We start from the raw sequence: 17674 nt of genomic DNA on the forward strand, positions 1-17674 counted from the left end.
TATTTTTTTGTCACATGGTCAGCTCGTCACTTTGTTGCATAGCTACGAGCCCCTCCCCCCTGTCTTTGTGGTCATTATTTTGGTAAAGGCCTCCACGTGGCCCAGAATATTATAAGAGAAAGATGTCCACTCTCACTGAGCTGTTTGTACCTGCTTTTGTCACCATCTGCTGCATCCTTGTATCTCTACTGCTGTTGATCTACAAGTGCAAGTCTAGAAAATCTCATAAAACATTTCTCCTGTTCATCGATGGCCCTGATCCTGACAATCCAGCGTGTGCTCTTGCTCTGTGGAACCATCTTGTAGCCTCTCAAGTACTATCCCCTCATCTTCATATCATCCTCACTGGAAGACCGGTGGATCTGAAAACTAAAAAACAAGTTAAAAGCGATATTCCAATCAAGGAGCAAATACCGAGACAGGATTGGGAACAAACGAATGCAGTTCACGCTCGTAAATTATTATCCGACTCGGCAGCTAGGATAAACAATTATCTTATATCATGTGGTCTCAGTTCAAGCTCGTTCACTATCTACAATGGCGGGATTGCATTATACGCCCCTATATCTGATGTAGCGCATGATTGGGAATTCCTGTACGACAGGACAGACTTGATTACTGGAGTCTCATCTGATGCAGGTACTATCATTTCTGTAGAAGAATACGCATCCCTCATCCAAAAATACAATTCTTTGACTGATGATGATCGAGGAACAACATTAATGTCGTTGCTAAGGAATTATGAGATGGTGCCATTGTCTCAACTAAGAGTGACTCTTAAACAGACTCAGCATACGGAGCTAAGTGTGTTTCTCGGAGGACCAGCTACTGCAGTGGTGCGTTTGTTTGAAGGGGACCAGAATAATTCACTTCGCACTAAAGTTGTCGAGTTGTTTGCAATGTTTGGAGCTTTGATGCCGGAGAAAAGCACACTCCTTGGCAACCAGTTCAATGCAGCGTGTGATATGGAGTCTGCAGCTCAACTGTTTATGGAGAAGATGTTTCCCAACGTTCCAATGTACATTATTCCCACGGAGACGGCCAAATTACCTGAGCTAATAGTATCTGCAGGTGAGTTAGAGTCACGAGGTGCTCATTCGTATGCTGTTAGCCTGATCAAACTCTGGGAGTCAACTCACAATGATTGCCCTCAGCCTATCTTTGATGTTCTACCAGTAATGGCTGCCGTGCCAGAGTTTAAAAAGGCATTCATTTGGAGAAAGAAAAAAGTGGTCATTCAAGAATGGATCAAAGATGGAGAGGTCAGACAAAAGTTTATTTTTACCGATACAGACCATGGCTTAATTTATGTGTCAGATGGTACATTTAATTTGAGTAAAGAATGTTTTTTACAATTCCTTGATTCCTGTTTTAGAGCATAAGGTTTCTTTCTATGTGACTGTTTGTACCTCCTTGTGTTGATTGCATATATTTCTAGCCGCCCTCGAATCAAACGTTTTATGTGCATGGCAAGTAGAGACTCAAGCAATGCTCTCAATAGCAGCTATACTATAAGTGCTAGTAACTAGGCACAATGGATCTAGTAGTATATGACACAGCTAGCAGGGAGGTGGCTAAGCAAACACGCCGAGTGGTGGGTCTTACATTGAAGGAGATAGTGGAGCAGTTCAACTCACCTGTGACAGAGGAGCATGCATGGGCAGTGGCGTACCTCGCTGCCAGCAGACTAGCCGAGATTCAATGGGCTCCGGAGATTAGTCTGGATAGCATTGCAGTGACCAAGAATGGAAGTGTGGAGCTATTGAAAGAAAATGGTGAGCTGAGAAAATTCGTCTCTTTTCTGCATGCATGAATGCTCTGGTTGCATGCATGATTGGGAATGTTGCACTTGCACAGCCTCTAATGTGTACAATTAGCGGTCATCAATAGCAGTGTAGTCCATTGGACCATATCTATGATTGGACATTACTCGTTGGGTGTTAAGAGTTGTGAATTGGTGATACAGTTGGCCAATGTTGTAAAAAAATTATCATATCTTAATTGTTTTGTCATTGCAGGGAAGATAAATGCAGTGCAAGACATGAGATCGGTAAGAGTAAGATTACTTATATTATTATGACATTTTTATTCGCCCTGAACTAAAGCGGTTGTCACGTGATTATGTCTGTATATTCCCTTGCTTCAGGTGATGGAGAGCCTTGGTGTGGTCATCTACCAGCTGCTGGATTATGGACTGTCAGAGGACCAAGAGAGGACACTCTCCCAACCACTAGAGAGCCTCATTGAGATGATGACTGAGCTGAACTCACAGAGGTGACACTATACACACACACACACACACACACACACACACACACACACACACACACACTCATAGCTCTCATTCAGTATATGCGTAGAAATGATGGTATACCCTGTGAAACTCAATTCTTTTTTTTATTTTTTTATTTTTATAGATTATGCAATGCAGAATAGTACTCCCCACTTGTAGTAACTCATTCCTTATACATATATATACACGGTATGAATTCCTCAAGCAAGAATTCTGTGTAATTACTATAATCATATATACTTATACAGATGTATATTCCCCCTATATTATATGCAGTGTTGATGAGGTTGAGGTGATCTATCCCAATGATGGTATGGGTGGTGTGCAAGGTAGCCCCACCTCCGTACATACCCGGGACTCTGGTATCACTGTGGAGTCAGCTGGGGTCTGGGAAGAACAACTAGCAAGAGTTCTAAAGGTGGCATACAGTACACACATCTCCATCGTAGCTAGACACAGTAGCATTACAAAAAAAAAAGAACAAATTGGCCCAGAAAGATATGTTATAATTATATACATGCTCGGTAGATTTGAAACGCACACTATTATAGCCTTATGCTATGGCATAGTGTCTCACAGTGTGTGCTAGTACTTTCTCTATTTCTATACATAGTGTTTTATTTGCCGGCCCTACACTACATGCAGGCCTGTGAGCTCCATGTGATAGAAGTGGCTGATCCAATTGAGCACTTTGGACAGATCTCGTCTGGAATGGTGGAGGAGGCCATTCACACCATGACACTGCAATCAGAGGATACAGAACAAGAGAAGGGGACCCTCGGTCAAGACAGCCAGGCAAGTCAAAACATCACCTACAACCAAAATTCTCATTACATAAATTGTGACAGTCTCGTAATTACCTAATGCTACTTGCTGGTACCACCATGTAGTCGGGCCAACAAGCAAACACACATTACAATTGCATTTTAAAAGCTGACTTTTTTTTGTGTGTGGTCTATATGATTTAAAAACTTGCTTGAATTTTTAAGTACATACATTTTTGATTGTTTTCAGATGGTGGAGACATGGAAACATGTTATGGAGGACGTCAAGAAAGGAGTTCATCTGCAACCGGTAATGAATTATTCAAGAGCCAGTGAGCAGTGATCTGATTGGTCACATGTTTGCTGCAGGTACTGGAAGCTGTTGACGGGAGAACTGGGCTGAATCTGTCAAAGTTTGATAACTTTCTGATGAGCATTTCCAAATTTGACAAAAACAAGCTCCACAACGTTGAGGTAACCCAAACGCTCTAGACATATCACATGACTTGTATGCATAATATGCATGTGCTATGTTTTTTGCTAAAGACTATAATATACCTTTAATTCATCTTACACATGCAAATTGAGTATTCTCTCTTCTATATAGTTGGATGATTCTGGCAAGCCCATGTTCGACCATCCCCTACAGTCTCCACTTGACGAGTCTCTCCCACCACAATCCTTCAGCCTTCCTTACAGAGTAATCAGCCCCCATTATAATTATAATGATGTATTGGTTGTGATGTTTTGTCTCTCTTTCCTGCAGGGTGGTCGCAGAGCCACTGTGGCGGACGTATACTCAACACTCATAAGTGAAATCAAGACTAGACCATCGTTAAAGCCAGTAAGATGTGTCAGTGCCGTGTTAATATCATAGTTATCACTTTATTAGCATTGATTGTGATAGTACTGACCTCCCTCCCCCTCTCTCGTTATGTACAGGTGTCTCATCGCCAGCTCCGTCCAGTCTCACTGTCAGACCGCCCCCTGACTCCGATGGAGAGCCTATTGGAGGAGATCCGCACACCACCCCCTCTCAAGAGAGTCAAGCGTATCTCACCAAGTGAGCTAGGGTATAGAGTGTCCACTCACAAAATAGCGTATCGTATGGTGTGTTTTATTTGCCTCTTGGCTATTATTATTTTATATCATTTCTTGTCTTGTACAGAGCGGCTATCGATGAGTGTGGAGTGTTACCGAATGTCCAGGTCGAACTCTGACCTCTTAGACATTCCCTTCTCCCCTAACCCCCTCTCCCTGTACACTGACGCCTGGGCTAACAGAAACTTGTCCGTAAGTACACTCCTCGAGAAATTAAAACTAGATTGTTAACCAATAACTATATCTTTTCAGCTAGTTTAAAAGAGAACAAGATTCCATCTCCCCCCCCCCTCCCCACACACTCACACAGATGTCTGTTTCATCTCTCTCGTATGGAGGATCTAGTGACGGTTTCTCCTCATCCGCCCACCACACTCGTCCCCCCTACACCCCTCCGCCCACTACATACACACCCACCACCAGTTATCACCATCCACCAAATGAACATCGTCAAAAATCAAAGAAACAAGGAACTTTCTTCCAAAAAATAGCCAACAAGATAACCCACAAAGACAACACCACCTTCAACAACACTAAGAGGCGATCATCTTGCCCTACTCTACTGGACGAGGCTGTTCCCATGGTAACTGTCACTCCATACGATTCCACTGGGTACTACAACACTGCAAGAGATGTACACACGTCCATTCCAAACCACCACCACTGTACGTCCATTCCAGGTCCAAACCACCACCACCACCGCACGTCCATTCCCGGTCCAAACCACCACCACCGCACGTCCATTCCCGGTCCAAACCACCACCACCGCACATCCATTCCCGGTCCAAACCACCACCACCGCACATCCATTCCAGGTCTAAACCACCACCACCGCACATCCATTCCAGGTCCAAACCACCGCACGTCCATTCCGGGTCCAAACCACCACCACCACACGTTTATTCCAAACCACCGCAGGTCCATTCCCAGTCCAAACCAGTACTTTGAAGATGAGGTCTTTATTGCGGATTCGAGATCCCCCGCAATATTTCAGTACCCGCAGCCACGGCAACCCAGTCACTTACAGAGACAGTCTCTCAGTTCGTTGCCGAGGACCAGGGGACCTAGGAATGAAAAAGTTAAAAGTTGGGCACTCTGTGATGACGTGTCTCGAGAGAAGACTCGCATAGAGGTTGCAAAGGAGGAGGAGAGGAGGTCATCGTGGGATGTACCGGGGCCTTGTGTGAGTTAATTCATATTGCTTGTATTCATATCTTAACAAAATTCATTGGATTTCTGCAATGTTGGTACATACCTGTGTCTACCTTTATACAGATGTATTCACGACCCTCACACTCTCCCCACACCCTCTCACCTACTGGACCACGCCCACATACCCTCACACGTTCTGGACGACCTTCCCGCCGATTGTCCTCCCCACTACTTGATGATAGTATGGCCACACTCAGCGACATCTCCCTGCAGCTGTCTCTCTACGAAGATCCCTCTAACCTGGCTGAGATGATTCATGTGCGTTCTAATGTCACTACAGCTGAATTCTACAATCTGCAACTTGAGAACAGAAAGGATTTCAAGAACATACAAGATGAAAAGGTATAATATATATAATTATGCCCTCACATGCAGCACTGTACATGACTAATGATGTATGTATTATACATACACTATACAGGCGTGCTTCTCGTGTCATAAGACAAAGTTCTCAGTGTTCAATCCGGCCCACAAGTGCTATGTCTGCCAGCGGTGGGTGCATGAGCTCATCTAGTACATTCCTCACTGTCTGTACAGTAGTGCATCCAATAAATAGGAGGCAGGCATAGTGTCTGATGATGGCCACCATGCATGCATATGGAGGAGTCACCTATATTCATTGTATTCACATCTCAGTAGCACACCTACTGACCTTGGCTGCCCATATCCAACCCTCCTCCCCTACCACTGCAGTGTGTGAATAACGGTGCCTTTTATGTGGCCATGCATGGGGTTGGTTAGTGTTATGGCTCTGGGGTTAGCATGCAGAGGTGGTCTAAACACTGTGAATATGATGTATAGTGGGTCGTCAACAGGGTAATGAATACATGATTACTTGGAGCTAGTGGCATGCACTGGTGTATTGGGGTGGTTGCAAGTCAAGTGTATTCAAACCTCTCTCTCTCTCTCTCTCTCTCTCTCTCTCTCTCTCTCTCTCTCTCTCTCTCTCTCTCTCTCTCTCTCTCTCTCTCTCTCTCTCTCTCTCTCTCTCTCTCTCTCTCTCTCTCTCTCTCTCTCTCTCTCTCTCTCTCTCTCTCTCTCTCTCTCTCTCTCTCTCTCTCTCTCTCTCTCTCTCTCTCTCTCTCTCTCTCTCTCTCTCTGTCTCTCTCTCTCTGCATGTTGTATATGTTGTATGGTCCACATAATTGCACACACAATTTTTCGAGGATCTGAACATAGATGTATATCAATGCATTTTCTATACTTATGGTTTATACTTATGGTTTGTCTCCATGCAGACGTGTTTGCTCCAAATGTGGAAAGAAGGTAAATAAATAACTTGACAGCTATAATTTTAGCACCTATACCAGTTGACACTACTATCAATGTATGTTGTCCTTTCTTCTCTATATACACAGCATTCTCTGAAAGGTCCACCCACTCCCCCCAGACTGATTGCCCTGTTTGAGGCAGCTGGTGACATGACCAACGTCTACCTGTGCACCTCTTGCCTGCTCTACGTTTGCTCCGAGGCTAAAGACAAAAAGAAAAATTCAAAGCATTATGACTGTTAGATATTTTCAGAATCATTCATTAGCTTAATTAATCACCCTAATGTTTTTGTAATGCAATTAATTTTTTTGTGGAACATCAGAAAAAATTCGTGGGAGCGTTACGTGAGGTAATGGTCGTTAAGTGGGCGTTACCTGCGCAGTACATGTAGAGGAGACTTGTTGTGTCTTGCTAGCTAGTTGTGAAGAGTGAGGAGTGTTTGCACTGAGCTTGCTGTTGGTCTGGATCTGTTGCACAGCAGCTAAAGACAGTCTGCTGTAAGAGGTTGCTGATTGACGGGAGCTGATTTTGCCCTGAAGGTAGGGAACATTTTGCAAAAAAGGGGGTGGGGCTGCCCATGCAGACATACAGCACAAATTATTAGTCTTGCAGCTTTGTTCTAGTTGTTCTTTTGTGGCTATGTCCCCACTATAGTTGTAGCCCCAGTATATTGTCGTGGTCACAGGAGAAAGTGAATGTGACATTATGCATTTCTTTTCTGGAGCTCAATACTTTTCGTGTTGGCCCAAAATATTAATCGACAATATTATTGTGTAGTACCTACATACATATGTTGTTAATGACTCGACTGCAAAAGGGCCTAGCAATGAAGCCACAATGATTGTCTAGCAGCAATGCTTATCTATAACTTATAGCCGCAGTAATAATGAGTGTGGTTATAGTGTGGTCGGGAGTGCACTCCTGGTGTGGTTTATAGTTTTTGAAGGTAGCTATAATTGTTGTTGGCTGATTAGTGTCCAAGACAGTATCTTAATCAGCTGATAAAAAAATGTGTCCCTTGGAGCGGTTATAATATTCACAGCGGGTGTGACACACCCCCTATAAAAGTCTCCGGTCATGATTAGGCCTTACAACTGTTGCTTTGGTTGTTAACTGCATGATGATGCATTCTGCAGCTAGTGAGTGGTTACAGAAGACACAAGATGAGGAGTTTGTTGGGAATATTGCTACTCGTCTCAACGCTGGCCACACCTATTCTTTGTTTTCCGTCAGGCGCTCCAGTAGATGCTTGCGAAGATTTGACACCGAATCACGGAGTTGCATCGCAGACGTCGCCTAACCCATATCTGTTAGACTTGGAACAATTTAGAGACCCTGAAGATGGAACGTACTACTACATACCTGGAGTCACATACACTAGTAAGTATAATATAAAAATCCTAAATCCCATGCACTCAAAACTTATCTCTCTGCAGTCACGCTGAATGCTAGCAGCTCTGGGGTGACTTTCAGGGGGTTCCTGATCCAGGGTCGAGTTTTAGGGAGTGACCCCGAGAGATCGGATGGATCCTTCCCCCCTCCTGGCCCTTCTAACCCGTACATCTTCCACAACTGCAACACTACTCGGGTATATTGATATAGCTGCTATGTAAATGTTTGTCCAGTTGTTTGATGTTTGCAACCTGACTGCCTTTTCTATTTCTTTAGTTTCCGTTGACCAGTGGAGTTACTCATGTATCTAATCTTGACAAAACCAGTATCTCCATTGATTGGACTGCACCTGTTGCTGGAACAGGGAGTATTGAATTTGCGTAAGTATAGCTATAATTATGAAATTAAGCCCTGTAAAATAATTAATACAATCGTATGATGTGCTATTAGCGACTGGAGAGTATACAGCAATTAATCCCGTATCACATCCGGTCCAGTAATTGCACGTCGTCATTGACAGCGTGCGATTAATTACCTGTAAATTAATTACACACTGTCAATGACAACATAATTATTGAATAACGGCCGCGGCCAAAAAACTGCAGAGAACTTCATCATATAATAATTATACGATTAGTTTGGCTACTCGTGCAATAAGGGATTAATAACACTGACTCATAACAAGCACTGGCAAGGTTAATAGCACTCGGCTGATTCTCGTGCAATTAGCCATTGCTTGTTACTCGTGCTATTAATCCCATATTGCACTCTTAGCACTAATCACATGTTGTCCTATTACACTGTGATGCGTACAGTGATTAATCGTGTATCAGTAATTGCACGTCGTCATTATAACGACGTGCAATTACTGCCTTGACGACCGCGCGTTCGAATAACGGCCGCGGCAATTTTTTTTTACTAAAACTGCAGCTAAAAATGTCCTTAAACTGCATCACAAACGATTAAAAATCAATAGTATATGGCTACTCGTGCAATACTATTAATTATACTAATCCTATATAATTATGTAGGTACACAGTTGTCCAAGTCCAATTAATATTTTGGGCCAACGTGAGAAGTATTGAGCTCCAGGAGAGATGTAAGCTGTACATGCACTGTTGTCAATGTTACTGATAATCACCATCCCAACCAATACAGCTTGCGTAACACCAGAGTACCGGACAGGCTCTTCTTATTGTACTGAGGAGTGTCCTGGCCTCCAAATCGGAAATTATACTTCTCAGTTGTGTGAAGATTGTAAGTTTTCAGCTTGTCAATGCTATCAATTCTAACGTATCTTTGTTTCCACAGTGCCTGCTGTGTTTATTGCTGCCACTAATGCCACTAGATATTTCTTTTCATTTCCGGATGATACCCCAGTTGGTACTACACTTTTCAAGTTCACTGCATATGTGGATGAATCTGTGTTTACTGGTGGCCTGTTTGGCATATTTGTCACCATTTCACAAAGTGGAACAATACAGAGTTTGTTTAGTTTCGACTCAGGTACACGAGAGAAAAATTACCAAGGTTCAACTTTAAATGATTTAGATCGAATTGGAGCCGTCATAGCAATACCAGAGAGTATTTTCTTATTAAGAGTAGTTCTAGCGGATGATCCAGTTGAATTTGATTTTAACTTGAACATAGTTCCATTTGGTATTGATAACAGTGGAACTGAGATAACTCAGGACCTTGATGTCACAGTCTCTGTTACAATCACAAGACCCCCTAGTGAGTTGTGATTTAACACAGCAACTTCTGTATTGTTTTACCCTTTTCTCTATGCTCTCTGTGTAGATCCCTGTATTCCTGACCCTTGTATGAATGGAGGAATATGTGATCCTAACTTAGATGCTCAGAATTTCACTTGCATGTGTCCCGCTGCCTATACTGGCTCAACCTGCGACACCCTCATCGATCCCTGTGGTGAGGGTGGTCCCTCAAACTGTCAAAATGGTGCCACTTGTACGAATGTAGGCACTACAGGCTACATGTGCATGTGTGCTATCGACTTTACTGGACAAGATTGTGATGTTACAATAGACGATTGTGCACAAAACCCTGGTGCTTGTAACAACGGTGATTGTGTAGATGAGGTAGGAAATTTCTCATGTGATTGCTTCCCTGGTTTCACCGGCAATCGCTGCAGCATTGATATTAATGAATGTGATACAATCGGCTGTGTTAATGGCAACTGTACAGACTTAGAAAACAACTTTAGTTGCGAGTGTTATGCGGGTTGGTCAGGATCAAGATGTGAAAACGATATTGACTACTGTAGCCTCGATATTTCTGTCCACGGCTTCTGTGATGATCAAGGAGCTACTGCCTGTAACGATGGCAACAGTACGTACACTTGTACCTGTGTGATAGGCTGGACTGGTTACAACTGCTCAGTGGATATCCTCGAGTGTGATACTAGAGCGTGTATGAACAACGGAACTTGCGATGAACAGCTCTTTGCTGCCTCCATCTGCAACTGTCCGGCGAATTATACCGGAGAATTCTGTGAGACCTTCTTGTTCCCTTGTTTGTTGGACCCCTGTCAGAATGGAGGTACATGTGTTGACAACGGTTTCCAAGACGGCTCTTACACTTGCAACTGTACACCTGGTTATACTGGAACTAATTGCTTGGTGGACCTTAACGTTTGTACGAACACTACCTGCGAGAATGGCGGCACTTGTTTCGAAGGTATCGGGAGCAGCTTCTCGTGTATGTGTGTCCCTGGTTACACCGGCCCCGTGTGTGATATTGACCAGGACTTTTGTATGAATGACACTTGCATGAATGGTGGAACGTGTCTTGAAGAACCTGGAATTGGAATCAGGTGCATGTGTGCGCCTGGTTTCACTGGGATGTCTTGTCTAACTGATGTCAATTTCTGCAATACTAGTCCCACTTTCGATTGTTTGAATGGCGGGACTTGTGTTGAAGGTGATGGCATGGCAACGTCTTGTAACTGTACTGATGGTTTCTCTGGAGATAGCTGTGAATTTGATGGTGAATTTTGCGATACCGACCCAACTTTTGATTGCCTGAATGGTGGTACTTGTGTTGAAGGTGTGGGCACAATGACTGCCTGTAACTGCACTGCTGGATTTAGTGGAGATAGTTGCCAAAACGATGACGATTTTTGTGATACTAATCCAATCTTTGATTGCCTGAATGGTGGTTCTTGTGCTGAAGGTGATGGCATGGCAACGTCCTGTAACTGCACTGCTGGTTTCTCTGGAGATAGCTGTGAGCTTGATGGTGAATTTTGCGATACCGACCCAACTTTTGATTGCCTGAATGGTGGTACTTGTGTTGAAGGTGTGGGCACAATGACTGCCTGTAACTGCACTGCTGGATTTAGTGGAGATAGTTGCCAAAACGACAATGATTTTTGTGATACTGACCCAACCTTTGATTGCTTAAATGGTGCCACATGTGTTGAAGGAATCGGCATGGCAACGTCCTGCAACTGTACTGCTGGTTTCTCTGGAGATAGCTGTGAACTTGACGGTGAATTTTGCGATACTAACCCAACGTTTGATTGCATGAACGGAATATGTGTTGAGGAGGTGGGTGACCTAACGTCATGTGATTGCTTCTCTGGTTGGGATGGAAACGATTGTAGCGTGGACATTGACTTCTGTGGTACTCCTGGTCAAATGTTCAACTGTATGAATGAAGGAACTTGTCAAGAGGGCATTGGAAATCTCACTTCTTGCGATTGTGCCACCGGCTACGATGGAGATAGTTGTGAAATTGATCTCGATTTCTGTGCTATTTCTAACCCCTGTCTAAATGGAGGGATGTGTATCGAAGGCCCTGGGGACGTGACTACGTGTAACTGCACGAGCAGCTATACTGGAGATGTGTGCGAGACCGAGCTCTGCGTTACAGGCAGCTGCAATTCTAACGGCAACTGTTCGGAGAATACTGGGCAGGCTATATCGTGCGAGTGTGATCTAGGATTTGGTGGCGATAGATGTTTAACTGATATGAGCTTCTGCTTAAACACAACTTGTATGAATGGCGGTACATGCGAGGATAGAGTGGGGGTGACGGTGGTGTGTATGTGTGTGCAAGGTTTCACTGGTACTACTTGCAACATGGATGACCCATCGTTTATATTCTGTCCCTTAAATCCCTGCATGAACAATGGACAATGCTTGGAGCTGTTTGGACAAGAAACTGGTTGCAATTGCACGGAAGGTTTTAGCGGAGACAGGTGTGAAATCGATGACGATGTTTGTCAGTTTGTTGTCTGTGAAAATGCCGGCACTTGTGTTGAAGGAATTGGAGCAGATTATTCCTGCAACTGTACGCAAGGATTCAGTGGAATGAACTGTGGGAACGATGATGACTTCTGTGCTACCGAGCCCACCTTTGTCTGTCAAAATGGAGGAGTGTGTGTGGAGGGCTTAGGAGCTGCTACTAGCTGTAATTGCACTCTTGGCTTCTCTGGAGATAGTTGCCAAAACGACGAGGATTTCTGTGATACCGACCCAACTTTTGATTGCCTGAATGGTGGTACTTGTGTTGAAGGACTGGGTACCATGACTGCCTGTAACTGTACCAACAGCTACACTAACGATAACTGCGACACTGAGGTGTGCCTTGCTGACAGCTGTAGCTTCAATGGTGTCTGTACTGTGATTCAAGGTGGCAGCGTTTCCTGCGCTTGTAACCCCGGATTCACTGATGATAGGTGTCAAACTGACTTGAATAATTGTCGATCGGACTATTGTGCTAATGGTGGTACTTGTATTGAGGGCACCGGAATAGCTGTCTCCTGTAACTGTACTGAGAGGTACTCGGGTGATCGATGTGAGACGGAGATTTGCTTCACTGATAGCTGTAACTCGAATGGTGAGTGCTCAGAGATGATCGGAGGACCCGTTTCTTGTGTGTGCAATAGTGGTTATACGGGTGTTAGATGTGATATTGATATGGACGTTTGTTCTGTTGGTTCTTGTTTGAATGATGGCACTTGTGTGGAAGGTGTAGGCCCCGCCTTCTCATGTAACTGTACCGCTGGATTTAGTGGAGATAATTGCGGAAACGATGACGATTTCTGCAGTACCGTTATCTGTCAAAATGGTGCTATGTGTGTGGAGGGCCTGGGAACTGCTACTAGCTGCAACTGCACACTCGGCTTCTCTGGAGATAGCTGTGAAATTGATGACGATTTCTGCAACACCAGCCCAACGTATATTTGTCAGAATGGCACTTGTGTTGAGGAAGATGGTGCGTTGACCTCTTGCAACTGTGATACTCGATTCACTGGACCTACATGTGATACTGAGCTTTGCCTTAGCGACAGCTGCAGCAGCCGAGGAGACTGCACTTCTAACGATGGTGGAGCCATTTCTTGCAATTGTAGTACTGGATACGGGGGAAATAGGTGCGAAATAGACATGGCTTTTTGTGACTCCGAGACGTGCATGAACGGTGGCACCTGTATTGAAGGTGCAGGAGTTATGGTGTCCTGCAACTGTACTGAAGGTTGGACAGGAATGAATTGCCAGCAAGATGATTCATCCATTGCTTACTGCATGCCCAACAATCCCTGTGTGAATGGCGACTGTATGGAGATCACTGGACCTGGCTACATGTGCGATTGCTTCCCGGGATTCTCAGGTACCGATTGTGAGACAGATCTTGATGTGTGTACTGACACACTCTGCATGAATAATGGGACATGTATCGAGGGGGTTGGTGAAGATTTCTCCTGCGATTGCCCCCCTGATTACTCCGGCCCACTTTGTGAGGTAGAGCTATGCCGATCAGACTCTTGTTCCAATGGTGGCAATTGCGTACAAGGAGACACCTCTTTCACTTGCGCCTGTGTCCCTGGCTTCACTGGTGACCTCTGTGAGATCCGTCTCTTCTGTGCTCCCACTAACCCCTGTGCTAATGGTGGTGCATGTGTGGAGAATGCTACTAGTGCTAACGGCTTCAGCTGTGATTGTTCGACTGGTTTTGGTGGTCCCACTTGTGAGATACCGCTATGTCAATCAGACTCTTGTCAAGGAGGGGGTATGTGTGTGCAGCAAGCTACTAGCTTCACCTGTAATTGTCCACCTGAGCTAACTGGGGCCGTCTGTGAAACCACCCTCGAATGTACTCCGAATAATCCATGCCAAAACGGAGGTACTTGTACGGAAGTGAACGGACCTGGCTACACCTGCATGTGTACTACAGACTATACTGGGACCAATTGCGAGAGCTCCACTAGCGGTTGTCAGTCCGATAGTCAGTGCCCCTCAGGCAGTTACTGTGAGATAGTCTGCCCGGCCGATACCTATCCCAGTCACACCACTTTTCTGAGCGAACCAGTTACGCTTGACGGCAAATCGTTTGTTAGCGTACCCCAGAGCAGGTACCCTAGCCTGAGTGGCGATATCTCCGTGTTTGCAATATTCCAACAACAACCTGGTACTGATGGCTACGTTTTCTCATATGGGACAGAAGCTTGTCGAAATCTTGCTGTTTTCGTCGACTCTAAATCGTCAGCAATTCCTCAGATTCGCTTGTACTATACAGGCACAGACACTGATACAAAGATTATCACCGTGGATGCACCAGCTGCTAGTAGCCCAGGATTGCATTACCTAGTCATCACTCTGGACGTTGGCGCTCCTTCAACCTTCAGGTTCTTCCTGGATGGATCGCTACTCAGTACCGTGAATCCTGTGACCTCTCCCAACCTGCAGGCCAAGGTGAGCAATGCCCAATTAGAAAGAATTTGTTGTTTTGTTGAATAAAAAAGGTCGATCCCCAAAGCAAGTCTTTATTTTTCAACGCTAACTGAAGTCAAAGCAAGCTTTTGTATTATGTTGTCTATTTCTTCAATATTCTAATACATGTTATGATCGTTTTCTTATCCCCCAGATAACAGCTGCCAACCCTCCCACCGTTCTCGTGGGTGCACGTCTCCCTCGTAGCTATCGTTTCACTGGCACTGTCTACAATGTGGTCATTTTTAGCAGTCTGGTCAACTCCAATTTTGTGACCCAGCTGATGACGGATTATACAGGGGGTGCTCTCACTACCGGAGAGTGTGTGAACTACATGGCGAGGGACACAGCTTGCCCACCCCCCACACTGGCACCCTCCCTCTATTGTGCCACTAGATCACAAACGTAAGTATGCATTCTCCTTATAGCTATGGGTGGAGTTCGTTTTTTTCAAGATCAGCTATATATATAGTAGCTGTTGAATATACGATGTAATTATTTCCCTTGCATAGGTAAACAAAATTGATGTCATGATTAGTTCTCATGCCAATTGTTGATGCAACTCCGTATGTTTGCTTCTCTGCAAGCTTTCCTATGAATATTATTAACCTCTTTGTTATGACTGTGTCAGTATCACCCACCCTCTCTCTCTGCAGCTGTGATCCAACCACTAGATGTCTGCCCACATTCTCAGGGGACTACACTTGTCAACCAACCCCAGGGCAAGGTAACTCAGCAACTATCTCACCTACAATCAATGCATATTGAAAATATGCAAGGTTATTGTCTAGCTGTCTCGAAAATGTCATTCAGAAATAACTGAGGTATTTTCTTCCTACAGTATGCACTACTGACTCGGATTGTCCCTCCACCCACTTCTGTGGCAGCGATTTGCCCAGCTACGGTAGCAATTTCTATGACAACAGCGATTCTGTGATCAGTGGAGAGACGGTATTCCTCCAGCAAAATGAGATGACATTCGATGGCCAATCCGTCGTCTCTCTATCAACCTCCGTAACAACCTCAATCTCTAATCACTTGACCATCTTTGCCACCGTTCGTCAAGAACCTGGAAATGACGGCTACATTGTCGGCAAGGGGATCAACGATCGTATGCGAGACTTTGGACTGTACTTCCGTAGCACAAAGCGCACGGTGTGGTTAGCGTACGGCTCAGACGGAGTGTCCCCCGGTTTCAGAGAGATTCTGTTCTTCTATAACATCTCCATCGCTGACGGCAACCCTCACTCAATAGCAGCTGTCATTGATAGCTCCGTGAACAGAGCAGTGTTGTACATCGATGGAGAAGTGGCTGCCCAGAGAACCTCGCTGCCTAGTGTGCCAGAGTTCAGACCGGACGTGAGCTCGCATTAAATGGCATTATGTTATGGAATATAGCATTGTGTTTCATCACTAGCTATCTCTTTGGTTGCCAATAACTTGAGTTAGGAAATTCAATTTTAATGGTTGCATTTTAACATAATAGTATATTAACTATTATGTTTAGATTACCAGCAATTGCTGTCTAGTCTAAATCTATTTATTTGATAAACAAGGCTACTGAAACTATCTCTTTCACTTCAACATTCCCCCCCCGCAGATGAATCTACTCTATGTGGGGGGTCGTCCCAGTACTCGACTGTTCCGCTTCAAGGGCACTATCAGTAATCTATTCATCAGCAGCTCCGCCCTCTCCCTGGATACTATCAGCGGACTCCACACTCAGGCATTCTCCAGCAGCAATGCCATCGATCCAATCTCTGTGGCAACCAACTCTGTACGCTACTGTTATCAGTATGTGGGTCAGTACGAGCAGTGTCATGTACAAAACTCTGACACGAAGAACTTCAAGTAAGTAGTTTGTATGTAAGTATGAGTAGAGACCTTGTAATTTATTCATGGACTGTTACTTTACACAACACCTTCAAATACCTATCCTATAGATCGCATTACGTTGGTAATAACACCATAATTAGTGTATTACATTGTTTTAACTTTTTAAAATTTGGCATTAATTAATGTGTCCTCCTCCCCCCCCCCACACATACACCAGGTGTGTCCTCAGCACAGACTGTGTGCCAGAGTCGGACAATGTTGGGTTCACTGCCCTCCCCCTGAGCTCAGATGAGGCTGTCACTATCGAGGGACGTTGTGTGCCCCCCTGTGCAGAGTGTGATGCCATGGCAACAGACCCCCAGTGCGGCCAGGACGGGAACACATACAGGAACACCTGTTACCTAACATGCGCCCAAATTGCTGTGAGTGGAGTAGATTAAAAAGCGAAGAGTGCATGGAATAAATGTTTGTTTTTTGCCAACTTTATACTGTGTGGCTAGCTAGCTATAGATATTGTCATGTGTGTTGTCGACAGTTTGTATTTGATTACCCTTTTCCCTGCAGTTGCTTCATGATGGTGCATGCATGGACTATGCAGCACTGTACACCCAGTCAGTGGGTGGGTAGACCACACCCCCATATACTAGTGACACTGATAGTTATTATTAATAGTTAGGTACTCTTAGTTTATCGTGGCATTATTACTAGTTGTATATAGTTACTGTTACCATGGACACAAGACTCTCAAAGACAATTACGTACAATATATACAATCTCACTATTATAGTTTTTAAGTTTTGTATAGGCTGATACATTTAATTACTATGCTATAGCTAGTACTTTTTTATCCCCCATAAAAAATATTATTGCAAAACGACAAACAAGAAATTAAATATGTCCCATGGGAGGCCAACGAGGCATGTTGTTGTGTTGTACTGGGTAATTGGTAATCCAATCTTCATGGAATGTGACCACAGGAATCAAAAAAACAAAATGGAATGTGCTTTTCAAACAACTTGGGAATACTCACAGGAAGTCACTGTGGGTGTTTGCATGTTGAGCCCCACCCC

General features: G+C 44.4%; 3 protein-coding genes across 3 annotated transcripts; all 3 read left to right on the forward strand.

Annotated features, from left to right (window-relative positions):
• The first annotated feature begins 59 nt into the window (after nucleotides 1-59).
• On the forward strand, nucleotides 60-1509 carry LOC135345109 (uncharacterized). Its single transcript, XM_064542461.1, has one exon. The coding sequence runs from the start codon at nucleotides 123-125 to the stop codon at nucleotides 1380-1382; it is 1260 nt and encodes a 419-aa protein (XP_064398531.1). The 5' UTR covers nucleotides 60-122; the 3' UTR covers nucleotides 1383-1509.
• A 15-nt stretch (nucleotides 1510-1524) lies between these two features.
• On the forward strand, nucleotides 1525-6972 carry LOC135345102 (protein spire homolog 1-like). The gene is made up of 16 exons (XM_064542454.1): nucleotides 1525-1775; nucleotides 2019-2050; nucleotides 2147-2274; nucleotides 2570-2711; nucleotides 2939-3088; nucleotides 3308-3367; nucleotides 3427-3531; nucleotides 3665-3757; nucleotides 3824-3901; nucleotides 4000-4120; nucleotides 4226-4350; nucleotides 4469-5341; nucleotides 5434-5712; nucleotides 5792-5862; nucleotides 6609-6636; nucleotides 6729-6972. Exons 1-16 carry the CDS (start codon nucleotides 1535-1537, stop codon nucleotides 6882-6884), a joined length of 2682 nt encoding a protein of 893 aa, XP_064398524.1. The 5' UTR covers nucleotides 1525-1534; the 3' UTR covers nucleotides 6885-6972.
• A 36-nt stretch (nucleotides 6973-7008) lies between these two features.
• LOC135345124 (neurogenic locus notch homolog protein 1-like) lies at nucleotides 7009-17497 on the forward strand. Its single transcript, XM_064542479.1, has 14 exons — nucleotides 7009-7181; nucleotides 7779-8022; nucleotides 8079-8230; nucleotides 8311-8414; nucleotides 9066-9133; nucleotides 9193-9291; nucleotides 9346-9768; nucleotides 9835-14750; nucleotides 14923-15173; nucleotides 15425-15495; nucleotides 15610-16127; nucleotides 16369-16619; nucleotides 16822-17026; nucleotides 17169-17497. The coding sequence occupies exons 2-14, from the start codon at nucleotides 7806-7808 to the stop codon at nucleotides 17229-17231; spliced, it is 7338 nt and encodes a 2445-aa protein (XP_064398549.1). The 5' UTR covers nucleotides 7009-7181; nucleotides 7779-7805; the 3' UTR covers nucleotides 17232-17497.
• Nucleotides 17498-17674: the final 177 nt, after the last annotated feature.

This window comes from Halichondria panicea, chromosome 12 (genome assembly GCF_963675165.1).
Source record: "Halichondria panicea chromosome 12, odHalPani1.1, whole genome shotgun sequence".
Classification (NCBI taxonomy): Eukaryota; Metazoa; Porifera; class Demospongiae; order Suberitida; family Halichondriidae; genus Halichondria; species Halichondria panicea.

What these genes read in the sequence shown, in the direction of transcription:
- LOC135345102 (XM_064542454.1), top strand. Translation starts at nt 1,535, where the DNA reads ATGGATCTAGTAGTATATGACACAGCTAGCAGGGAGGTGGCTAAGCAA. An exon ending in GGGCTAACAGAAACTTGTCC is followed by an intron (nt 4,351 to 4,468) that starts GTAAGTACACTC and finishes ACACTCACACAG; the next exon opens with ATGTCTGTTTCATCTCTCTC. An exon ending in GCTCCAAATGTGGAAAGAAG is followed by an intron (nt 6,637 to 6,728) that starts GTAAATAAATAA and finishes CTATATACACAG; the next exon opens with CATTCTCTGAAAGGTCCACC.
- LOC135345124 (XM_064542479.1), top strand. Translation starts at nt 7,806, where the DNA reads ATGAGGAGTTTGTTGGGAATATTGCTACTCGTCTCAACGCTGGCCACA. An exon ending in TACAATCACAAGACCCCCTA is followed by an intron (nt 9,769 to 9,834) that starts GTGAGTTGTGAT and finishes CTCTCTGTGTAG; the next exon opens with ATCCCTGTATTCCTGACCCT. An exon ending in TCAACCAACCCCAGGGCAAG is followed by an intron (nt 15,496 to 15,609) that starts GTAACTCAGCAA and finishes TTCTTCCTACAG; the next exon opens with TATGCACTACTGACTCGGAT.
- LOC135345109 (XM_064542461.1), top strand. Translation starts at nt 123, where the DNA reads ATGTCCACTCTCACTGAGCTGTTTGTACCTGCTTTTGTCACCATCTGC.